Source organism: Gordionus sp. m RMFG-2023, chromosome 2 (genome assembly GCF_954871325.1).
Source record: "Gordionus sp. m RMFG-2023 chromosome 2, tfGorSpeb1-WG-v2, whole genome shotgun sequence".
NCBI lineage: Eukaryota > Metazoa > Nematomorpha > Gordioida > Chordodea > Parachordodidae > Gordionus > Gordionus sp. m RMFG-2023.
This window is the reverse complement of record NC_088776.1, coordinates 3,946,626-3,964,823: the sequence shown is the minus strand read 5'-3', so window position 1 is coordinate 3,964,823 and position 18,198 is coordinate 3,946,626. Positions and strand designations below refer to the sequence as shown.

Here is an 18,198-nt window from a genome sequence, read left to right as displayed (position 1 = left end):
TAGCGCATTGCCCTTCTAGCGTTACGACAGAGCTACGCTAGGGTTTTCCCTCATTTCCATCTAATTGGAAAGAAATTCAATTTTTGGGTATAAAGTATAAAATATGAAGGGCCCTCTACACGTTTGCTGGCAAGCCGCGCGGTACGCGAAACATTTCGAAAGAAAGTTACAGACGTCCATAGAGCTTTGTATATCCGGGCCCAAAATATTGGGTTAGTCGTTTTTTTTAACAACCACTAGGTATACATGTTCAACAAAACATTTAAAAAAAAATTATTTATAGGGAAATTTTTAATATTATCCATTTAACCAAATTTTATGAGGGGGTAGCCAATGAAATTTTATTTTTTTGATTTTTTTTTCCTTCACTCGATATTAATATAATAATTTTATTTAATTTCATATATTGAAAAGAATAGAAAACTTGGGAAAAATACGAGGGAAGAGAAAGTTTATAGCAGTTATATAGGATGTTAATCCCTTTTTACATTCGTTGATATTACATTATATCACATATTATTTATAAAAGTAATAACGTTTGCGATATCGATGAAAATGGCTTATATAAAAATTACAAAAAATATTTATTTAAAAAAATTTTTTTTTTATTATTATTATTATATTTTTTTTTAATGACATTTTTTTTTGTAAATTTATCTTTTTTTGACTATTTCTAATCATTATTTTCTGGGTGTTTAAAGTACACTGTAAAAAAGAAAGAAAGAAGAAATAAAGAAAAAACTGTAAAAAAAAAAGAAAGAAGAAAAGAAATAAAGAAAAAATGTAATAAGGGAAGTGAGTAAAATAATACGAATTTAAATCATTATTTGATGTATTTTTGTATTTTGAGCCCGAAAAAATTTCTTATATTCTATTTCCACAATCCTATACCTATATACATATTATATATATCAAAAAAGGGTTATACATTGATGTTTGTTATTCATTAAGTTGTTTATAATATCTTTATTAAATGATATGTAAGATGATATAATCAGAGACCTACAGAGAGGTATCATTTACGTGGCCCGGCCCAAATTTTTAAAAAAAAATATATTATATTTATTTATGATTTTTATAGCTAATATGGGCGATTAATATGGCCCCGGCCCGTGTACTAGGACCGAGCTTAGGGCCGGGCCTTCAGGCCACTGGATATAGGAAAGGCAAAGTAAAGAAACATTGAACATATTAGGTTATAATTTTATATTATATATCGTTTATATACTATTGATAAGAGAAAGATCGGACTTGACAGTTTACCTTCATCTCATTAGGAATATAAGGATTTTGCAAATAAATTAAAATGATGAAAACTAAATTTTACGATCTCAAAGTAAGGGAAAAAGTTTTAACCACATTCAGAATGTTAAGCGTACCTTGTCCTTAAAACACCTTTATAATAACATCTCTGTAAAGCGTAATTTATTCAATATAAATGCTTTTTTTTTACGAAAATAAAAATACATTTAAAATGTGTTTTATTTATACACCAATTATGGCTTAATACATATCATTCATCACCGATTGTCATAAACACAGCATCATTAAAATATCATATATATTATAACATATATTATGATAATAAATTTCGGGGATAAAAGAATTTTTTTTTAAAACGTTTATAAACATATATTTTTACAAAATAAATGAAATAATTTGGACTAAAAAGGAAATTATTATTATATAATATACCGAATTTGATGATTATTCTAATAAATTATATATTCTGATAATTCATAAAAATTTAAGTTCATAAATTTCTGCAAAAAAGTATGATTAATTTATTCCACACACAAAACTCAAATATTAATGTACCAATACGCTATAGAGCAAGCTCTCTCTCTCTCCCAAAATGATTTATATATTAATCACTCATAATTTATTATAATCTCTTCTCTATAAACTAACACGATATCCATAAATTTAGTTATTATACTATATTTGTAAAAGAACTAAACTTACTTTAAATATATTTTACAATATAATAAATATTTCTATTATAATTAATGAATATAAGTAGATAAATATAATATACTCACAACGCGTTTCATAGTTTGTGATTGAATATGTATTTTTTTTTTTAAAAAATATAATACATAATTTTAGACATAATTAAAGTTATAAATATATACAAATAATTTTATCCTTCTATAGAATTATTATTTATTCTTTTTTTTAAAAAAATTCATTTTCTAAGAAGAAAATGCTATTTTTTTTCTTTAATAATTTCTTTTAGGATTTTAGGCTAATATTACGTAAAATCCTTCTTATAAATTTGAAATTAAAAGCTATAAAAAAAATTCCTTTTTTTTTAAAAAAATAGCTTAAAAAATTTTCTTTAAAGAAATCAATCAATCAATCATTTCGATAAAAATGATTAACCCTACCTTGAGTGCATATAATCTATACAAATATTTTGATGAAATGGCAAATAGCTATAAGAAAACTAAAGGAAATAACAGTAAGCTAATAGAATAGGAGTATATGAGTTTAGAGGTAATGTGTTTTTTTCCGGCAGTGCGTTATTTTTTTTTTTAAACTTTAAAATCATTTATTGAATGCCTTTTTTTTTTTGAAATATTTTGTAATTCCATCATGTTTGGAATACCTTACTCCATGAATTTATAATAATTTTTGTCGTGATCTTCTGAAACCTTATTATAATTTATATCAGGTTTTTTCCATAGACTTTTCATATGAATTATAAATGAACTCAAAAGTTAAAGGGGAAAAATGCCTACAATTCATAAGATAAGTATATCTAAACATCCTGGAAGTACATTTTCCCGGTAAAATCAGATTTAGAAGGCGCGCAAAAAATTGATTTAAAGTTTAAAGAAATAACACGTTGTCGGAAAAAAAACGCCTAACATAGATTATTAAAATAAAAAAAACGATCAAATTTTGTTTTCTTAACCAATCATAACATCCTAAACCTGGCGGAATCTTTATGTGCTGTTTATATCAACCAATCAGGTGTCTTAGTCCTTTTAAAAAAAAATTTGAAAAGCCTCTCTGAAAATTTTAAATATTTTTATACACCATGTTAGCTTAATAATTACATCAAGTATTTTTTTAAAAAAGAAACATATTAAAAAAAATTAAAAAGCGTTCAAAAACAAAATTTTCATTTCTTTAAATAAATAAATTTCAAATACAACAACAATCACTTAAATTTGTAAATCGATTAGCTTTAGTTATTTCCTATTAATTTTCTATTTTTCCTATTTCTTTCCTCCTTTTTTTTTCCACTTTCTTATATTTCCCTTCTTCTTTTAATGGTAAACAACGATATAATTTTATTATTTTATATCATGTATTAACTGATTTATATTTTTATTAAAGTGACCAGATAATTCCCAGATAATCTTAGTAAATCAATAATCTCTTAACTGTTACGTTATACATAAAAGTGAACCCACACCTTTACAAAGTGTCTTTCTCGAGATTGTCTGGGGTCAACTAATATGAATGACATAATAATCATAAAACTTTTTATTTAGCTTTAGAATCTAAACACACTCTTATGGAATCTTATTACTACAGAGCTTTCAAACTAAGCCCTTACAGAACTTATGCGCAGCCTCCTATCTTTGACGGTAGTGAAAATGGACTCAAGTTATCGATTAACAGATATGCTAGACATTCAAAAGAAACAAGTAATAAAACTCAATATTTTTTAAAATATATTTAAGAGATGTTATCTTAGTCCGCGGGTTGTGGTGATGAAGTTAAATTAAAAAGCAGATTAATATTTAAAAAATTTATTATGATTTAGACATCCAACTTGGTGAATTAAACGAAATATCATGCAATAATCCTATAAAAAACATTGACTTCCATTTAATATATTAATTCATGCTGACTCCTTAAAAATAAGGAATTAGAAATGAATGCCATAGAAAAATATTACATATTTATATGTCTAAATTTAATTTTTGATAAAGGCTTAAAATATTTTCGATCATTATTATTTAAAAGGTTTAGATTTTTCAGTTGACAACGCCATAATCGAGTCTAGCTATCGGATACCAAATATAAGTCCAGTACATAAATCTAGAGGCGGATGCGCCGATTGCAAGGGGTTGATAAATGACAATTATATAGAACATTTGAAGATATTTTACCAAATTTTGCAAGAAGAGGAAAACGAATTATTACCCCCCGTCAGTGATAACAAAGTTAACAAGAGGAATGAGATGAATATGATAGAACCTCCGTACAAGTATATACAACCAACTACCGCCGCTATGCCCAGAAGTTTTTTCAAAAGGCCGGATACACCTTATAACTTTGATCGTAGCATCGATCGCTTCTCCAGTGGCGCCCAATCCGCGGAATCTCTAGAGAAAAATGTAGGTGTGCAAAGAGTATCCAGACCTAAATCTCTCGATAAACATACTTCTACGGTTCAAAATGTGAGCGTCTTTACCAATGAAGAACCAGGATTGGTATACCGAGGAATAGAACGTTTAGAGGAATGGATTAATCCCAGACCTATGGCCCGTGATAGTATACCCATACAATACAAATACAATCCTGGGATCTTTAATGAACCCAATATTCAATCAAATATTAGCCAATATAAGAAATACTCTCCAAAAGATTTTGTCAGCGATTCAGAACCAGTGTTAGAAATAGGAGAACAGTACTACAATAATTATAGAGCGAGCTTTGAAGGGCCTTACCCTTATGAAAATATGTTTAATTCTCATATGGCCCCTTTGTCTGGCAGAAATAGATTACTGAATGACGTAGACACTTTGGCTAATACCGCCATAAATAGTTTAAATGGCGGTTATTACAACCCACCATTACATCAATTGCCCTATTACGAAGGCAGAAATCCCTGGGTACCAGATTCTATGACATCTTTGCCGTCTGTTAAGAAACTTAAAGGGAAAAGCCCGAAAGTAAGGGATTCCGATAGATATTATTTGACGGAAGATGAAGATAAAGTTAAGCCCAATCAGAAAAAAAAGAAAAAAAGCGGAGGAAAAGGGAAAAATAAGGAGCCTTCAGTCTCAGATAGTACTGAAGCTTCAGAGGATTTGGAAGATTACCTAACATCGAGTGACGAGGGTATAAATCCTATTGATTTATTAGTTTCTATAGATTATTTTAAGTTTAATCTTTTTTTATAGCTTTTGCATTATATAAAAATTGATAACTTGTTTATTATCGATATATTAGATGAAGACGATGAAAAACCTAAACCGAAAAGAAAATCAAAAAGGTAAGGAATTGATTTTTTTTGTTGTAATTTATCTAGTGTTTCATTATCAAATAATTATAAATTATTTCCTAGCGAGAAAAAGATGGACACTGACATAAAGCCTTCATCTCCATCGATAAAATCTAAGGCTAAGTCAAAACATTCACAGGATGCCAATAAAGAAGTAAGACCCAGTTTCTCGCATAAACCAGTTATCGAGAAATCACCGGAAACTAAAGCTGATCATAGAAATCTTCCTAAATCTATACATGATGATGGTGCTATATCTGGTATTGATCCTTCATCCTTATTACTGAAGGATAAGGTAACAGAAGGCTTTAAGCCAGACATTCCACCAGCATACGCTATTCAAGAAGGAGCGCCTATTAAAAACTCTTCCCAACATATAGCCCAGAGCCCGAAGAAGCTAACTTCAACTCCGAAGAATATGTCTGCCGGGTTCTCATCCGACGTATCCTTGCCATCTTCCAATACTTCTCAATTCAAGATAGCTAAAGAAACGGAAGTGCAAACCAAATTCCAACTTCCAAACCATCCTACCCTCACCAGCCAAGAACAATTCGATGTGATCAACAAATCTAAAAAATTGGGAAATTTTAAAATGAAAAAACCGCATATTGGTAGCAATATTGTCATAAAAACTTTACCATCCGCTAATACTAAAACTGTTTAAATGAGTAAAAACTAGTGTTTTTTTTTATTAATAATAAATTTTAGAGATTTTATACTAAAAATCAATTGATTTTTTTTTTTGGCAAAAATCAGATATTAACAAAAATATTTTCTTAAGTTCTTATAAGTTTTACTTATTTATTAAAAATCCGATATTAAATTTCCCAAATTATATTCTCAGCCATTTCAAAATTGGAATGGATTTTAAACTTTGATTATTTGACCGCCAAGATCGGTAAAGCTAATTTAGATTGGCATTAAAAAAATCTTTAAACATTCAGCTTTGTGTGGAAGTGGAAAGCTAATTTAATTTCCCGCTAATGGTATTTTATTCATTAATTTTGAAAAAAAAACAAACTTTAAATTTATAAGTTTATGTTAGCGGCTTATATTTAAAAATAAATAAACCTTTACCTGACAAAAATTCATAAAAATTTATCAGCAAAATTTCGATATTATTATAGAACATTTAAGAAATCTGTTAATATATTATATAGGAAAAGGAAGAAATTGCTATTATTTTTTTTATCATTATTATTATCTATTGATCAGTATCGATTGTCACTCGAGCGAGATATATATATATAAATTGGTAAGTTTGCATAAATTTGCCATTTGAGGTCGTAATTATTAATGATTAAAAGTAATAAAAAAAATATATATAGAATTTTTGGATAAATAAAATATATTAATAATTTTTTCTCATTTTTCGAAATTGCTATTAAATATAATAGTATTTATCTAAGTTGATAATTTAAATCTTATATTTTTATTTTATGTATTATAATTTTTTTTTATAACACTTCTTATGGTTTTATGGTTTCAACTAGAGAGACTCAGATTCAAGATAGAAACTCTAATAGTAAATCTGCAGAATTTTTACACCCCCCCCCTCCCCACTAAATATATTAGGACTATTAGATAAATTTTATTGAATAATAAGAGGAAAGGGATGGGAGGTAAATAAGGAATAATGATAGAACTAAATTTGAATTTTTTTTTGAATTTTCCATAAATGATAATATTTATCTCCTGTCATCTCAACCCTTCAATCCACGTTTCTTTTTAAACGGAACCTTGCACATTTCATTTTTGTTGCCTTCGAATAATATTCCTACTACACATTGTCCAAAATTTTTTAAAAATAACTTTCACAATTGTCAGCTTTTCAATCATTGACACTCAGTCAATTACAATTAATAAATCTGTTCTCCAATGGCTGGAAAATTACATCGCTACTATCACAAAATCACTACCATTGCTTTCATTTAATATCACAAAATTAACATTTAATATATCAGCAGAGCTCCTTCCCATGCGCTTGTTATAGGCTTTTCTACTTTTTAAAAATCTTTTCGCATTAATTTATCAAATCAAATTTTTAGCTTCCATGTTCATTTCCCATTTAAAATGTCTTATATACTTTTAAAATAAAGACACAATTTACAAATATATATATTTTTTTTAACTTACTCCATTTTTTATTATTAATGGCGACTTGATACTAATCATCATTTCATAACATTAAACTACATTCATCAAGTGATCCATAATTCAATTTGTGCCCCCGTCCTATATTAATATAGACCACAATAATTAAAAAGAATTACTCTCTTTAGAGACCCATATTGATGCGCATTTTCTTGATCTGCTAATTGCGCAACATAACTTCATTTCATTTGCCTGATGATTTTACTTCAGTTTAACTGTAGATAAAAATCATAGTCACTTTCATTATAAAGACTCCTTGAACCTTATCAAATTTTACCAAAAATGTTGCAATGCCTTACTTGCACCTAACCTTGTTTAGTTTTCCGCTATTGTTATTTATCATGCATTTTGTTTTAACCAAGCTTTATCGATCCGTTATTTGTCGTTTAGAGATTGCGCTCACGTGGCGTGAAACTTATATTTATCCAGCATTTTTGTCTTTTATAAGTTATTATGCAATTATGATTGAAATAAACTAATTTGTTTGGGGAACACAAAAGTTAAATAGCATGCTAACGTAAGACCACTTTATTCAAATTATATACGAAAACATACAAACCAATTTATAAAGCAAAAGTCTTAATTTTTTTTTTTTCATAGAAATTAATTTAAAATTGACAGCCACTTTAATTGGATTGAGAGGTCAATTTCAAGTTTAAAAAAAAAGATATTATTTAAATTAAAAACATATTTTTATGTTTTTTAATAAATAAAATCAATTCATTTTAAGGAAAATATAAAATTTATTTCTGTTGATAAAAAAATATGGAAATTAACTAATAAAGTTTTGTATTATATACATAAATTTTTTTTCAAGGTTTCAAACTCTATTTAATATGAAAAATGATAGTAATATAAATATTAAGAATTATTAATATGATATTATATTTCACGGAAAGTCAGCGATGAAATAATATACAAATCGAAAAGTACAGAAGAAATGAGAAATATCATAAATATTATTTATTAGATATCATTCACTATAACTCGTTGTCAAAGGCAAGGGTGTCAAACAAATTCTTATTATTTATGTTAATATAATAGTTTAAAATTAATGATAAACATATCTATATCTAGAATAACCTTCCCCCTTCCCTAGAAAAAGGGAAATAAATTTCCTTTTATCCCACTTCTAGTGTCTAAGCACATAGCTATGCCGCCATATTTCTAACAACCAGAAAAAAAAATTTAATTGAATTTAAATTCATTTTATCCAAAAATTTTACAATTTTTTAAAATTTAACCATTTCAAATAAAATTTTGGCTTGCCATATTCATATCTTTTATCCGAATTTAAAAAAGAAAGAAAGAGGGGAACCTCTGACGAGCCCTTGATTATAGCCAAGATTTGATAAATTACCCATCCAAGCTGATAATGATTCGCCAAGTGAATAGATAGATCAGTGGCGTATCCAGGATTTTCTTATAGGGGGGAAATTTTTGGGGGCTTCGCCCCCAAACCCCTTTTGTCTTATTTAGCTATTCTATTAAATTATTCATAATTTAGTAATAATTATATTTCTATTTTTAACTATTATTTACTAATTCGTGCTTATGGATAGGATATTACAAGCCTCTTTTTTATTATTTCAAGTTAGGTATATTATATTTAATAAAGTTTTTTTAAATGTAAAGTTGAAATAAAGTGTAATGTCATTTTTTTTATAAAATTTGCTTTAAAAACTAGCCTCAGCTTCATACAATATAAGTAGAATATAATTTTTTTATTGAAAATACTAATAGTATAGTGTGTTTAAAAGATTGACTAGAAAATAATTAAATTAACAAGTTTTTTTAACTTCTTATCAAATACAAGATTTTTAATTATTTCGTTTGTCGTTGGAACCAAATCTCTGTGTATATTTAACAGAGCTAACCCATTTAGCCGAGATTCAGTACTTCGTAAATATGTTTTCAACCTTCTCAAGTTGGAAATCCTTTCATTCGTACATGTTGTAATAGGCAAACATGCAAGAATATAAAACAACTTCGAAATATTAGGAAATTGAATATTTATTTTCATCTCAATAATGGCCTAGGTGCTAGACGAGGTTTAATTAGTATTATATCATAAAATTTAGCCTTCGATTCAACGATTCATTCTTATTGTATCTACCTGTTCATGTATATTTTCCGCCAAATCAATAACCTGAACCAAATCTAAATTTGGTTTTTGTAAATTTCTACAAAGTAGTGAGCTAAAAATAATTTATTGATGCAACTAGCAGCAATGATAAACTCTGATTTGAATTCAATAATGATATCGCTGCTGACGACACATTACTTTTTTCATGCTCAGCCTTATTTATAAATTATCGTTTGATTTCAATCTCTCTGACTAAATATTTTTCCATTTTATTAATTTTGAATAATATGTTGGAAAATTGATATTCAAATATTTGTAAAATTTTGATTGGTGGGGGGGGGGGGGTGGGGGTAAAATTTTTATTAGCTTAAAATGATATTTATGAAAATAGTCACATTTGCGATGGGGGGGGGGGGAATTTCCCCCTTTCCCCCCATTGGTTACGCGCCTGAGATAGATCATCAATCTATATAAATATACTACAATGCTTAGATTACTTATATAAAAATGGGCAGTTTGTAAATAATTAACCGGAAATCAAAATTTTAAAACTCCCAAAGGAAAAAAAAGTATTAAAATCTAAACAAATAAAATTGATTAATAAACTTTCAAAAATTTTTGGAAAACGAATCATGCAAATAGGTTTGAACCGACTCCATGACATCATGGTCTAAATATTTAAAAAACATTCTTTTTTTGGAATACGAATGCGTTATGTACAAAAATTCAGATAGAAATATATAGAAGTGGAAATTAGGGCAAACAATATTTTTTTTACCTTTCAAATGAGATAAACATTTGGATTTCGATTAGCATAATAAGACAAAAATGATAAAATTGCGTTTTTGCATGTTTATTGATAATTAAAATTAAAATAGGGGAAAACTAAGAAATTTTCGAAACAAATGAAATTGGAAAATAAAACACCGTAATTATTTCTAAATGATGTGACATTAAATGTGTTTATAATATTAATATAACACTCTTATTAATGTATCATAAAAATTAAAAGAGAGGTAATTTAATGAAACTTAGATTTTATATATATTATTATATATATTTAAATTTCATTTTTTTTAAAAAAAACAACTTACATAATATCATGAAACATTTAGTAAATTTATAAAATAAAAATACAATTAAATTACATTTTAAATTTGGGTGTAAAAAAAAACATATATCCGGGGTTCGAAGAGATGAAATCCATCTCAAATTAAATTACACGATTTGGTAAAAATTTTACTTTACATAAAATTTGTTGCTCTTTTAGCAAAATAATTTTTATCCCATATCTTCTTAGGTCGTTTTTAAACAAGTAGTTTATGTTAAAAAGAAGGCGAGACAGTGGTTTAGGCATGGTAGGGGGTTTGACTCCCACTCCCCTCATAATAAATGTTTTTAATTTAAAAAACAACTATTTTTATGTTTTTAATTTATTATAAATATTGATACATCTACAGTACTTGATTATTTATACATTTTTTTTTTTGAAAATAAATTTTAAATTATTTTTTGCGTTGCATGAAACTTGTTCTAGTTTGTAATATTTCATTTTATAAAAAAAATATATATTTTGTCATTATGAAAAATCAATCATTAATTGATTCCCGGTGCTGAGAATGGACAGGTAAACTGAGATAGGCTATTAATTATATTTTAAAAATATAAACAAAATATTTTTATTATATAACTCAAATTAATTCAAAATTAAATATATCTAAATATAAAATTTAAATATGGGGAAAAAATACTTCCATAATTTTGTAATATGTATAGAACAAATATATTATATAGAAAATATAAGACCCATAATAAAATTTTAAAATTATGAATAAATGTCCGTTAGATGGCGCAATATATCTATAGTTTAGTTTTTAATTAAAAATAATATGAATTATGCATATTTTTTTGCTCTGGATTAATCTTTTAGTGTACAAACTTATATAATCATTAAATAAAAAATATTGACCACATTTTTGGAGTTATTATGTCCTTTCTCAGTTTAGTCATTTTTTACTATCTAAAATTTTGTTTTTAAAATAATTTTAACATAACCTATGTAAGCAATTAAATGTAAAAATAAAAAATGGAAGGTTTTGGAGCAAAAAGAGGATAGAGTTAACGTCGTAACACTACCACGCAACAGAACCTTTAATGTAGGAGATTTTTTTTTACAAAAAAGGTGGTGACAAACGGTGGAAAGGCACGGTTACACACACAAAAAGTGACATGATGTTCCAAATTAAGACAGATAAAGGTATATTAAGGAAACATTTGGACCAAAGAGATTGTTTTAACACATTTATAAGCTATGACTCTAACTCTAAAAATTCTTTTAAGGAGGGAAGTGTGGACAAAATAATTGATTTATCATTCCAATATTCGATTATTCCATTTATTCAATTTGATCCATATTCTATATATTATCCGAAATTCATATATTATTCCGGTATTCACTAATTCTAATATCCAATGTGATCGATTATTATTCCTAATTATTCACGACTTATTGATGATGATAACAAATTTTGAAAAAAAATTGATAATAATAACAATCGAGTACCACAATGCTTATATAACCTATTATGATCGATGAAAATAACTTATAAGGATATCAAGTTAACGATTTGGACAAACCAATGTGTGAAATCGAGTGGATAACAAATTTAACTTATGCAACAACATGAACATCCAAACGATATCAACAAGCTATCGACGACAGCTTACATGAATTTATGAGAAAGCATTTTGAAGAGGGAGAATGCTACATTATGCGTTCATCTCAATTCTTATTTTGTATATTATGTATTCAGATTTGAGATTTTATGTTTTTTACGTAATCTTTTGTTAACTTATTTTTTACTTAACCTTTTCTTTAATACCTTTTATCTATCTTTTTATAATATAATCAATAACAACAAAGTTATTAAAAAATTATATAAATCGAATTTATCCAAAATTAAAATTATCTAAATAAATAAAATAGAATATGGAAGAATAAATAGTCCAAAAATTTATAATATGTATAGAAGAGATATATTATATAGAAAATAAAACACCTATTATAAAATTTTAAAACTATGAATAAATTTTAGTTAGATCGCGTAATAAATCTAAAATTTAATTTTTAATTAAAAATAATATGAATTATAGGAGCCTAATTCTTTGCTCTGCACTAATTTATTTGGTACAAACTTACATAATCATAAAATAAAAAAAAATTTGACGTTTCTTTCATTATTTTTGGTCTAATTTTAATTAGTTATTTTTTACTATAAAATTTTTTTTATTACATGGAAATAAAAAAATATGTTGGAATGGTGGCTATTATGGGTAGGAATATAGATTGACTGGAAACAGGGGCGAATATTTGGTAACTTATTTTCCATTCAGCAATGGGATTTACTTTGCAATGTGCTATGAAATCGATATAAGAAAATCTCAAATTTGGATTTCAATATTCTTCCAGAGAATTTGGTTCAGTTTTTATGGCGCCCATCATTTGAGTAGTTCAACGGATTCGAGGGTGATAGACTATATAGCCGATTTTAAATTACGTATTAGTATTATTATTATTTTATTGCTTATAGTGTGTCTCCATGATTATGTTGTTATATAATTTAAAATATATAGCTAATTGGTGTTTGGCGAATGAGAGGGAGACAATAAGGCAATACCACACATGCGCCTGTAGCAGAGTGAAAGATAATACACTAGCATCATTTTCTGGGAAAAAATTGAAAGAATTGTACAACAAAAAATTTTTTGAACAAGAGCTGCAAAATCAAACAAAATGACAAAACTATATTATATATGAGAATATACTTTTTTTTCTATAGCATTTAATCGAAACTATTTATATCATAACAATAAATGAATCAGGATTTTTATATTCATTAATTAACTAATATCGCTTACACTATATAATATAACTACATAAGCTTACTTTAAAGAAACTTAAAATATTTTTAAATTATTTATTTTTAATTTTTATAACAATAAATTTTTCTGCACCCCCCTCCCCCCCCACCCTCTAGAGAATTTCCTGGGGCAACCATGCATTACTATCTTGCAGTTAGTTGAATGGCGAGATGAAGAAGTACATTTAGTTGATAAAGGATTTTCGATAAAATTACATGTTTATTTTGAAATTTATAAAATTTTCTAGAATTATGTTAGGACATGTTTATATTTTTATATTCAAAAGAGCTTATTTATTTATTTTCAATAAAGTTTCGAAAGTAATATTTTTTAGGTATGGTTTATTAAGTAAAATATTGCGTAACACACACAATTTAAATCTTATTATGAACGTTTAAAATATCATGGCCAACTATTTATTACTTGGATTCCTAAAAAAAAGCCATAGCTATATTTGAGCATATCAATTTTTATTTTTTCCCATAAAAAGAGAAATTCTCTTAATTATTTAGCAAAATGTCTTGATTTTTCAGCATAAAACTTTTAAAAATGTATACGATTAGAATGAACATGTGGTTTGATAATTTTTAATATTTTTTATATTTTCCTTGTTTCGTCCATAAGTAAAGTAGGTATAAGTGAAGTCCCAAAATGTAAGCAATCCATCTGGTATCAAATGGATCTCTCAAGATAGATTGTCAGGTTTGAGAATGTTTGGGATTTGAGCAACTTTTCTCCTAATTATTATTAAATTAATTAAGTTATGACGGTGGTGTCCCGGCCTTGACTATATAAACAATTAAGTACATTCCTCCCCTTCCACCTCCTTAACCAAAATAATTTATAAATAATAAAATTTTTAAAAAAAAATATATATAACGCCGTCTAGTCACCAAATTTCTAATGGCAGGAGTTGTGTCATATGACCACTACTATTTATTTTGCTGTATTGATAGCAAAGTCAAAAACTTCTAGGCTTTATGCCACTTTTTATTAATTTCATAATGCTTAGGATAGTCATAAGAAATAATATAAATTAGAATATTAAAATATGTTTTTTTTGCCTCAAAATTTTGAATTTTAATCATTATTAAAAAAAATATTAATTTTTAATTTATCTTCATATATTTTTTTTTTATTTTTTTTTTGGGGGGGGGGAAGAAGGGAGTAGAGGCGGATGTTTTCTTTAGCTTGAAAGGTTCAGAGCTCTAATATACTTCCATTTTACCAAGAAATATATAAATAATGGTGGAAGTAGTATTATGAATGATTATGTTAAAGTTAATATTTTTTTTATTCCTTTCTCCGCTATCGGAAGAATCGTGTGTCTTAAAAAAAATTTTTTTGTTTAGAATTGTTAGAATACTGACTTGAAAATGAGATATTTTCCAAAAAAAAAAAATTGCATTTTATATTTATTTGATACAATGTGTAGCATATATAATTTAAAATTTAAAAGGGAATATAAGCATAAAAAATATTAATTTTTATAAAAATTGAAAAAAAAAAAAATCCGTGCACACGTTATACAAATTTTTTCTAGACATTTTTATAAAAAGTAATCTATTCAATAGGATTATCTTGATATGGAACTCTTAACAGTCACATGTATTGCGAGGTGTGAAGCTCCCCTTAACCTTACTAGCGCGGTTGATCACACCTTGACTTTGACTTTGTTTTTCTCCTAATATTTCTTGGTCAGTTTTATTAGAATATGTTGGAATTTCTTAAAATCACGGTACTGCAGCAGTGTTTTCTAAGTCCAATTTAGAAGTTCCCTGCTCCGCCTAAACTACGCCTATATTACCCGTAAAAGTCGTCACCAAATTGAAGAATATTAGCGTTGTTTATTTATTAGAACGACTGCAAATTAAGTTATAAACGATAAACTCGGAGATAATATAAAAATATAAGCCTCAGATGTAATAATTGCGTCATTTTCACCCCAAAGAGGCTACGTAATTTGTGTAACTGTCAATTTGGTTATAATCATGTTTCTACAACCTCGGGCATGACGGAATCCTATTCCAATTTTTAACTGTAGATTGGACGACAACCTAAATATAAATATAATATTTTAAAAATATTTACTGTATAGTCTACGGAAGGTCCATTCAAAATAACTTACATTATAAAAAGACATTCCGAAAGCAAGGTACTGACTATTAATACTTTCAAGTTATTTATATAATTTTTAATTTGAGAAATTTGTATAATATAAAATAACAATTATCTTATATACTACTTTAAATTTGAATTCGATTATTTGTAAATTTTAAAAGTTAAAAATGAAATTCTTCTTACCCTAGGGAGAGTTACTTTAAAATTTAATTTAAAAACTTCTTCGTAATTGATATTTTATTCATTAATTTTAGCATTAATTTTCAATATATCTTAATTTATTTAAGAACGGGATTTTATATATAACGAGTGTTTTCAAAAAATGAAGTAGAATGAAAATGGCTTTGATCCTGTGGAATTTTGCCTACAACAAATAAGTAAAACATTACCGCGTATATACAGTCATACCTCTTGGAAACATTAACTCTGAAAACTCATATTAATGATTAGTGCACAAGGCCTTTTTATGCTTTTGCCTGTTAGGTAGATAATTTATACAAAAAAAATTAATTACAATTTTCATTCATTATAATATTAGAATCTTAACTTTTATTTGATCATTATTCAATATTTGCTTTAAATTTGCTACAAAAAAATATGTTTACTAAATATTTTTTGAGGAAAAAGAATGTTGTTCCTGGTTTACCAAAGAAAGGTACAATTTAATCATATTCCTGAGTATAATTCCATTTTTTTACTTGCACATTTTTTAAAAAATAAAAAAGTTGATGCGTGGTCGCGTATTAAAAAATGTTTTGGTGGCAGTAGAAAGGAAGGTATATGGCCTGATGGCCTGGTCGTCATAGCTTTGACGGACGGCAAGAGTGAATCCCCTATTTTCAAAGATTTTTTTGAAATAGGGGCATGGGAAAGGTGGATGATTGTGAAGATGGGGTAGAAGGGGTTGTCAGAGGTATGTCAGTTAATCCCTGTAAGGACAACCTTTCTTGCCCCATCTTCAAAGAAAGTTTGAAGCTGAAAGACTCTTCTATAGAAGAGAAGGATAGCCATAATACTAAAATAGATGTGTGCGGTGATTTCGATTTATTAAAGATAATAGGCAAGGGTGGAGCTGCTAAGGTTTTCCTTGCCCGTTCCAAAACGAATGGGAAGGAATACGCCGCAAAGGTGATACGGAAGCAATTCCGTGACGATATAGAGGTTTACATTAAATCATTTAATATTTATATGCTGTTTAATAATATTTCTAAATTGACTCTTGCTTATCAAGTTCTTCTTCGAAATTTTATTAATGTCTAATAACCATATAATATTTAGCTTAATAGTTACTAACCTCCATCTACCTTTGATTCGTATTATTAAATATTGACTATATTATTTATAAATAGGATGCCTACAGCAAAAGGCTAATTCATAGAGAAAAGTTAGCTTTCGATAAAACTAAAAAACTCCCATTTATGGTTGAGTTATTCGCCTTCTACCAAACCCCTATGAAGTATGTATTTTATACTTTTATACAAGTTAATACATTTAAAAAAATATTTATTAAAATTGAGAATAGAAAATATTTTAATAATAAAAGATAATTATTTATCTATTAATTTACAGCGACGCATTCGTAATGAAGTACGTTGACGGTAGAGGTCTCCACAGTTACCTCCAGAATCACTCCAGATTACCAGAGCACCATTATCGGTTCTATGCGGCGAAGATAACATTAGCACTACACCAACTACATAGCACAGGTAATATTTTTATAGTAAAAATATTTACCCATTTTATAATTAAAAATATTAATTTTTTGTTAATTTTATCAAAATTTATTCTTTCAGGATTAATCATTAGAGTCGTCAAATCCGCAAGCATTTTGTATTTTATAGATTCTTTTCCTAATGCAATGATTCTAAACATCCATATCCGGAGATTAAAATAAATGATTCAATTATAAGGATGTATGTTATAGGGGAATATCTCCCTTAGGCACTGCTTCTTTCAGAGGTTAATTTCATCATAACTTCTAAAGCCATCACCATTTATTTGGACACAATTTTGCAATTTTTCTATTTAAGAGTTTCAATGTTTTATGCTTTTTTTAATTATAATTATTTGTGCCATGAATAATCTACTGTGCATGAACCATAGTACTTAGGTTTGACATGGCCATCACTATAATTGAAGTATAATTTCTAGGATAGCATAATATTAATTTTTAATATAATTAACAAAAAATTATTCCTTTGGACCTTAAAATGGGGAAATAATTTAATTATAAAGATATTAACTATGCCATATAAATAGTTTAGAGTTAAGCTAATTTCAGCCATATAAAATTTAGCATATGGATTAGGTATTTTGAAATGTGGCTGCTTTTGGAGATGACCGTAGAGGTCTCAACCGTTAATGTACTCCATTATGAATGCGTAAATGGAAAATGATTACTATATAAATAATTATATTTTCTTATTAAAACTTTTTTATATTCTCAATTTAACACATCTTACTCATAAATATATAATCTTATATAAAAAATATAAAATACATACTTCATAGGGGTTTGGTAGAAGGCGAATAACTCAACCATAAATGGGAGTTTTTTAGTTTTATCGAAAGCCAACTTTTCTCTATGAATTAGCCTTTTCTGTAGGCATCCGATTTATAAAAAATATAGTCAATATTTAATAATACGGATCAAAGGTAGATGGAAGTT

General features: G+C 27.0%; 1 protein-coding gene across 1 annotated transcript; it reads left to right on the top strand.

The window, feature by feature from the left end:
• Positions 1-3,270: 3,270 nt before the first annotated feature.
• LOC135923280 (uncharacterized) lies at positions 3,271-5,912 on the top strand. Its single transcript, XM_065457946.1, has 5 exons — positions 3,271-3,284; positions 3,507-3,662; positions 3,985-5,085; positions 5,197-5,239; positions 5,312-5,912. Exons 2-5 carry the CDS (start codon positions 3,530-3,532, stop codon positions 5,910-5,912), a joined length of 1,878 nt encoding a protein of 625 aa, XP_065314018.1. The 5' UTR covers positions 3,271-3,284; positions 3,507-3,529.
• The last annotated feature ends 12,286 nt before the right edge of the window (positions 5,913-18,198 follow it).

What these genes read in the sequence shown, in the direction of transcription:
- LOC135923280 (XM_065457946.1), top strand. Translation starts at nt 3,530, where the DNA reads ATGGAATCTTATTACTACAGAGCTTTCAAACTAAGCCCTTACAGAACT. An exon ending in TAGACATTCAAAAGAAACAA is followed by an intron (nt 3,663 to 3,984) that starts GTAATAAAACTC and finishes ATTATTTAAAAG; the next exon opens with GTTTAGATTTTTCAGTTGAC. An exon ending in CCTAACATCGAGTGACGAGG is followed by an intron (nt 5,086 to 5,196) that starts GTATAAATCCTA and finishes TCGATATATTAG; the next exon opens with ATGAAGACGATGAAAAACCT.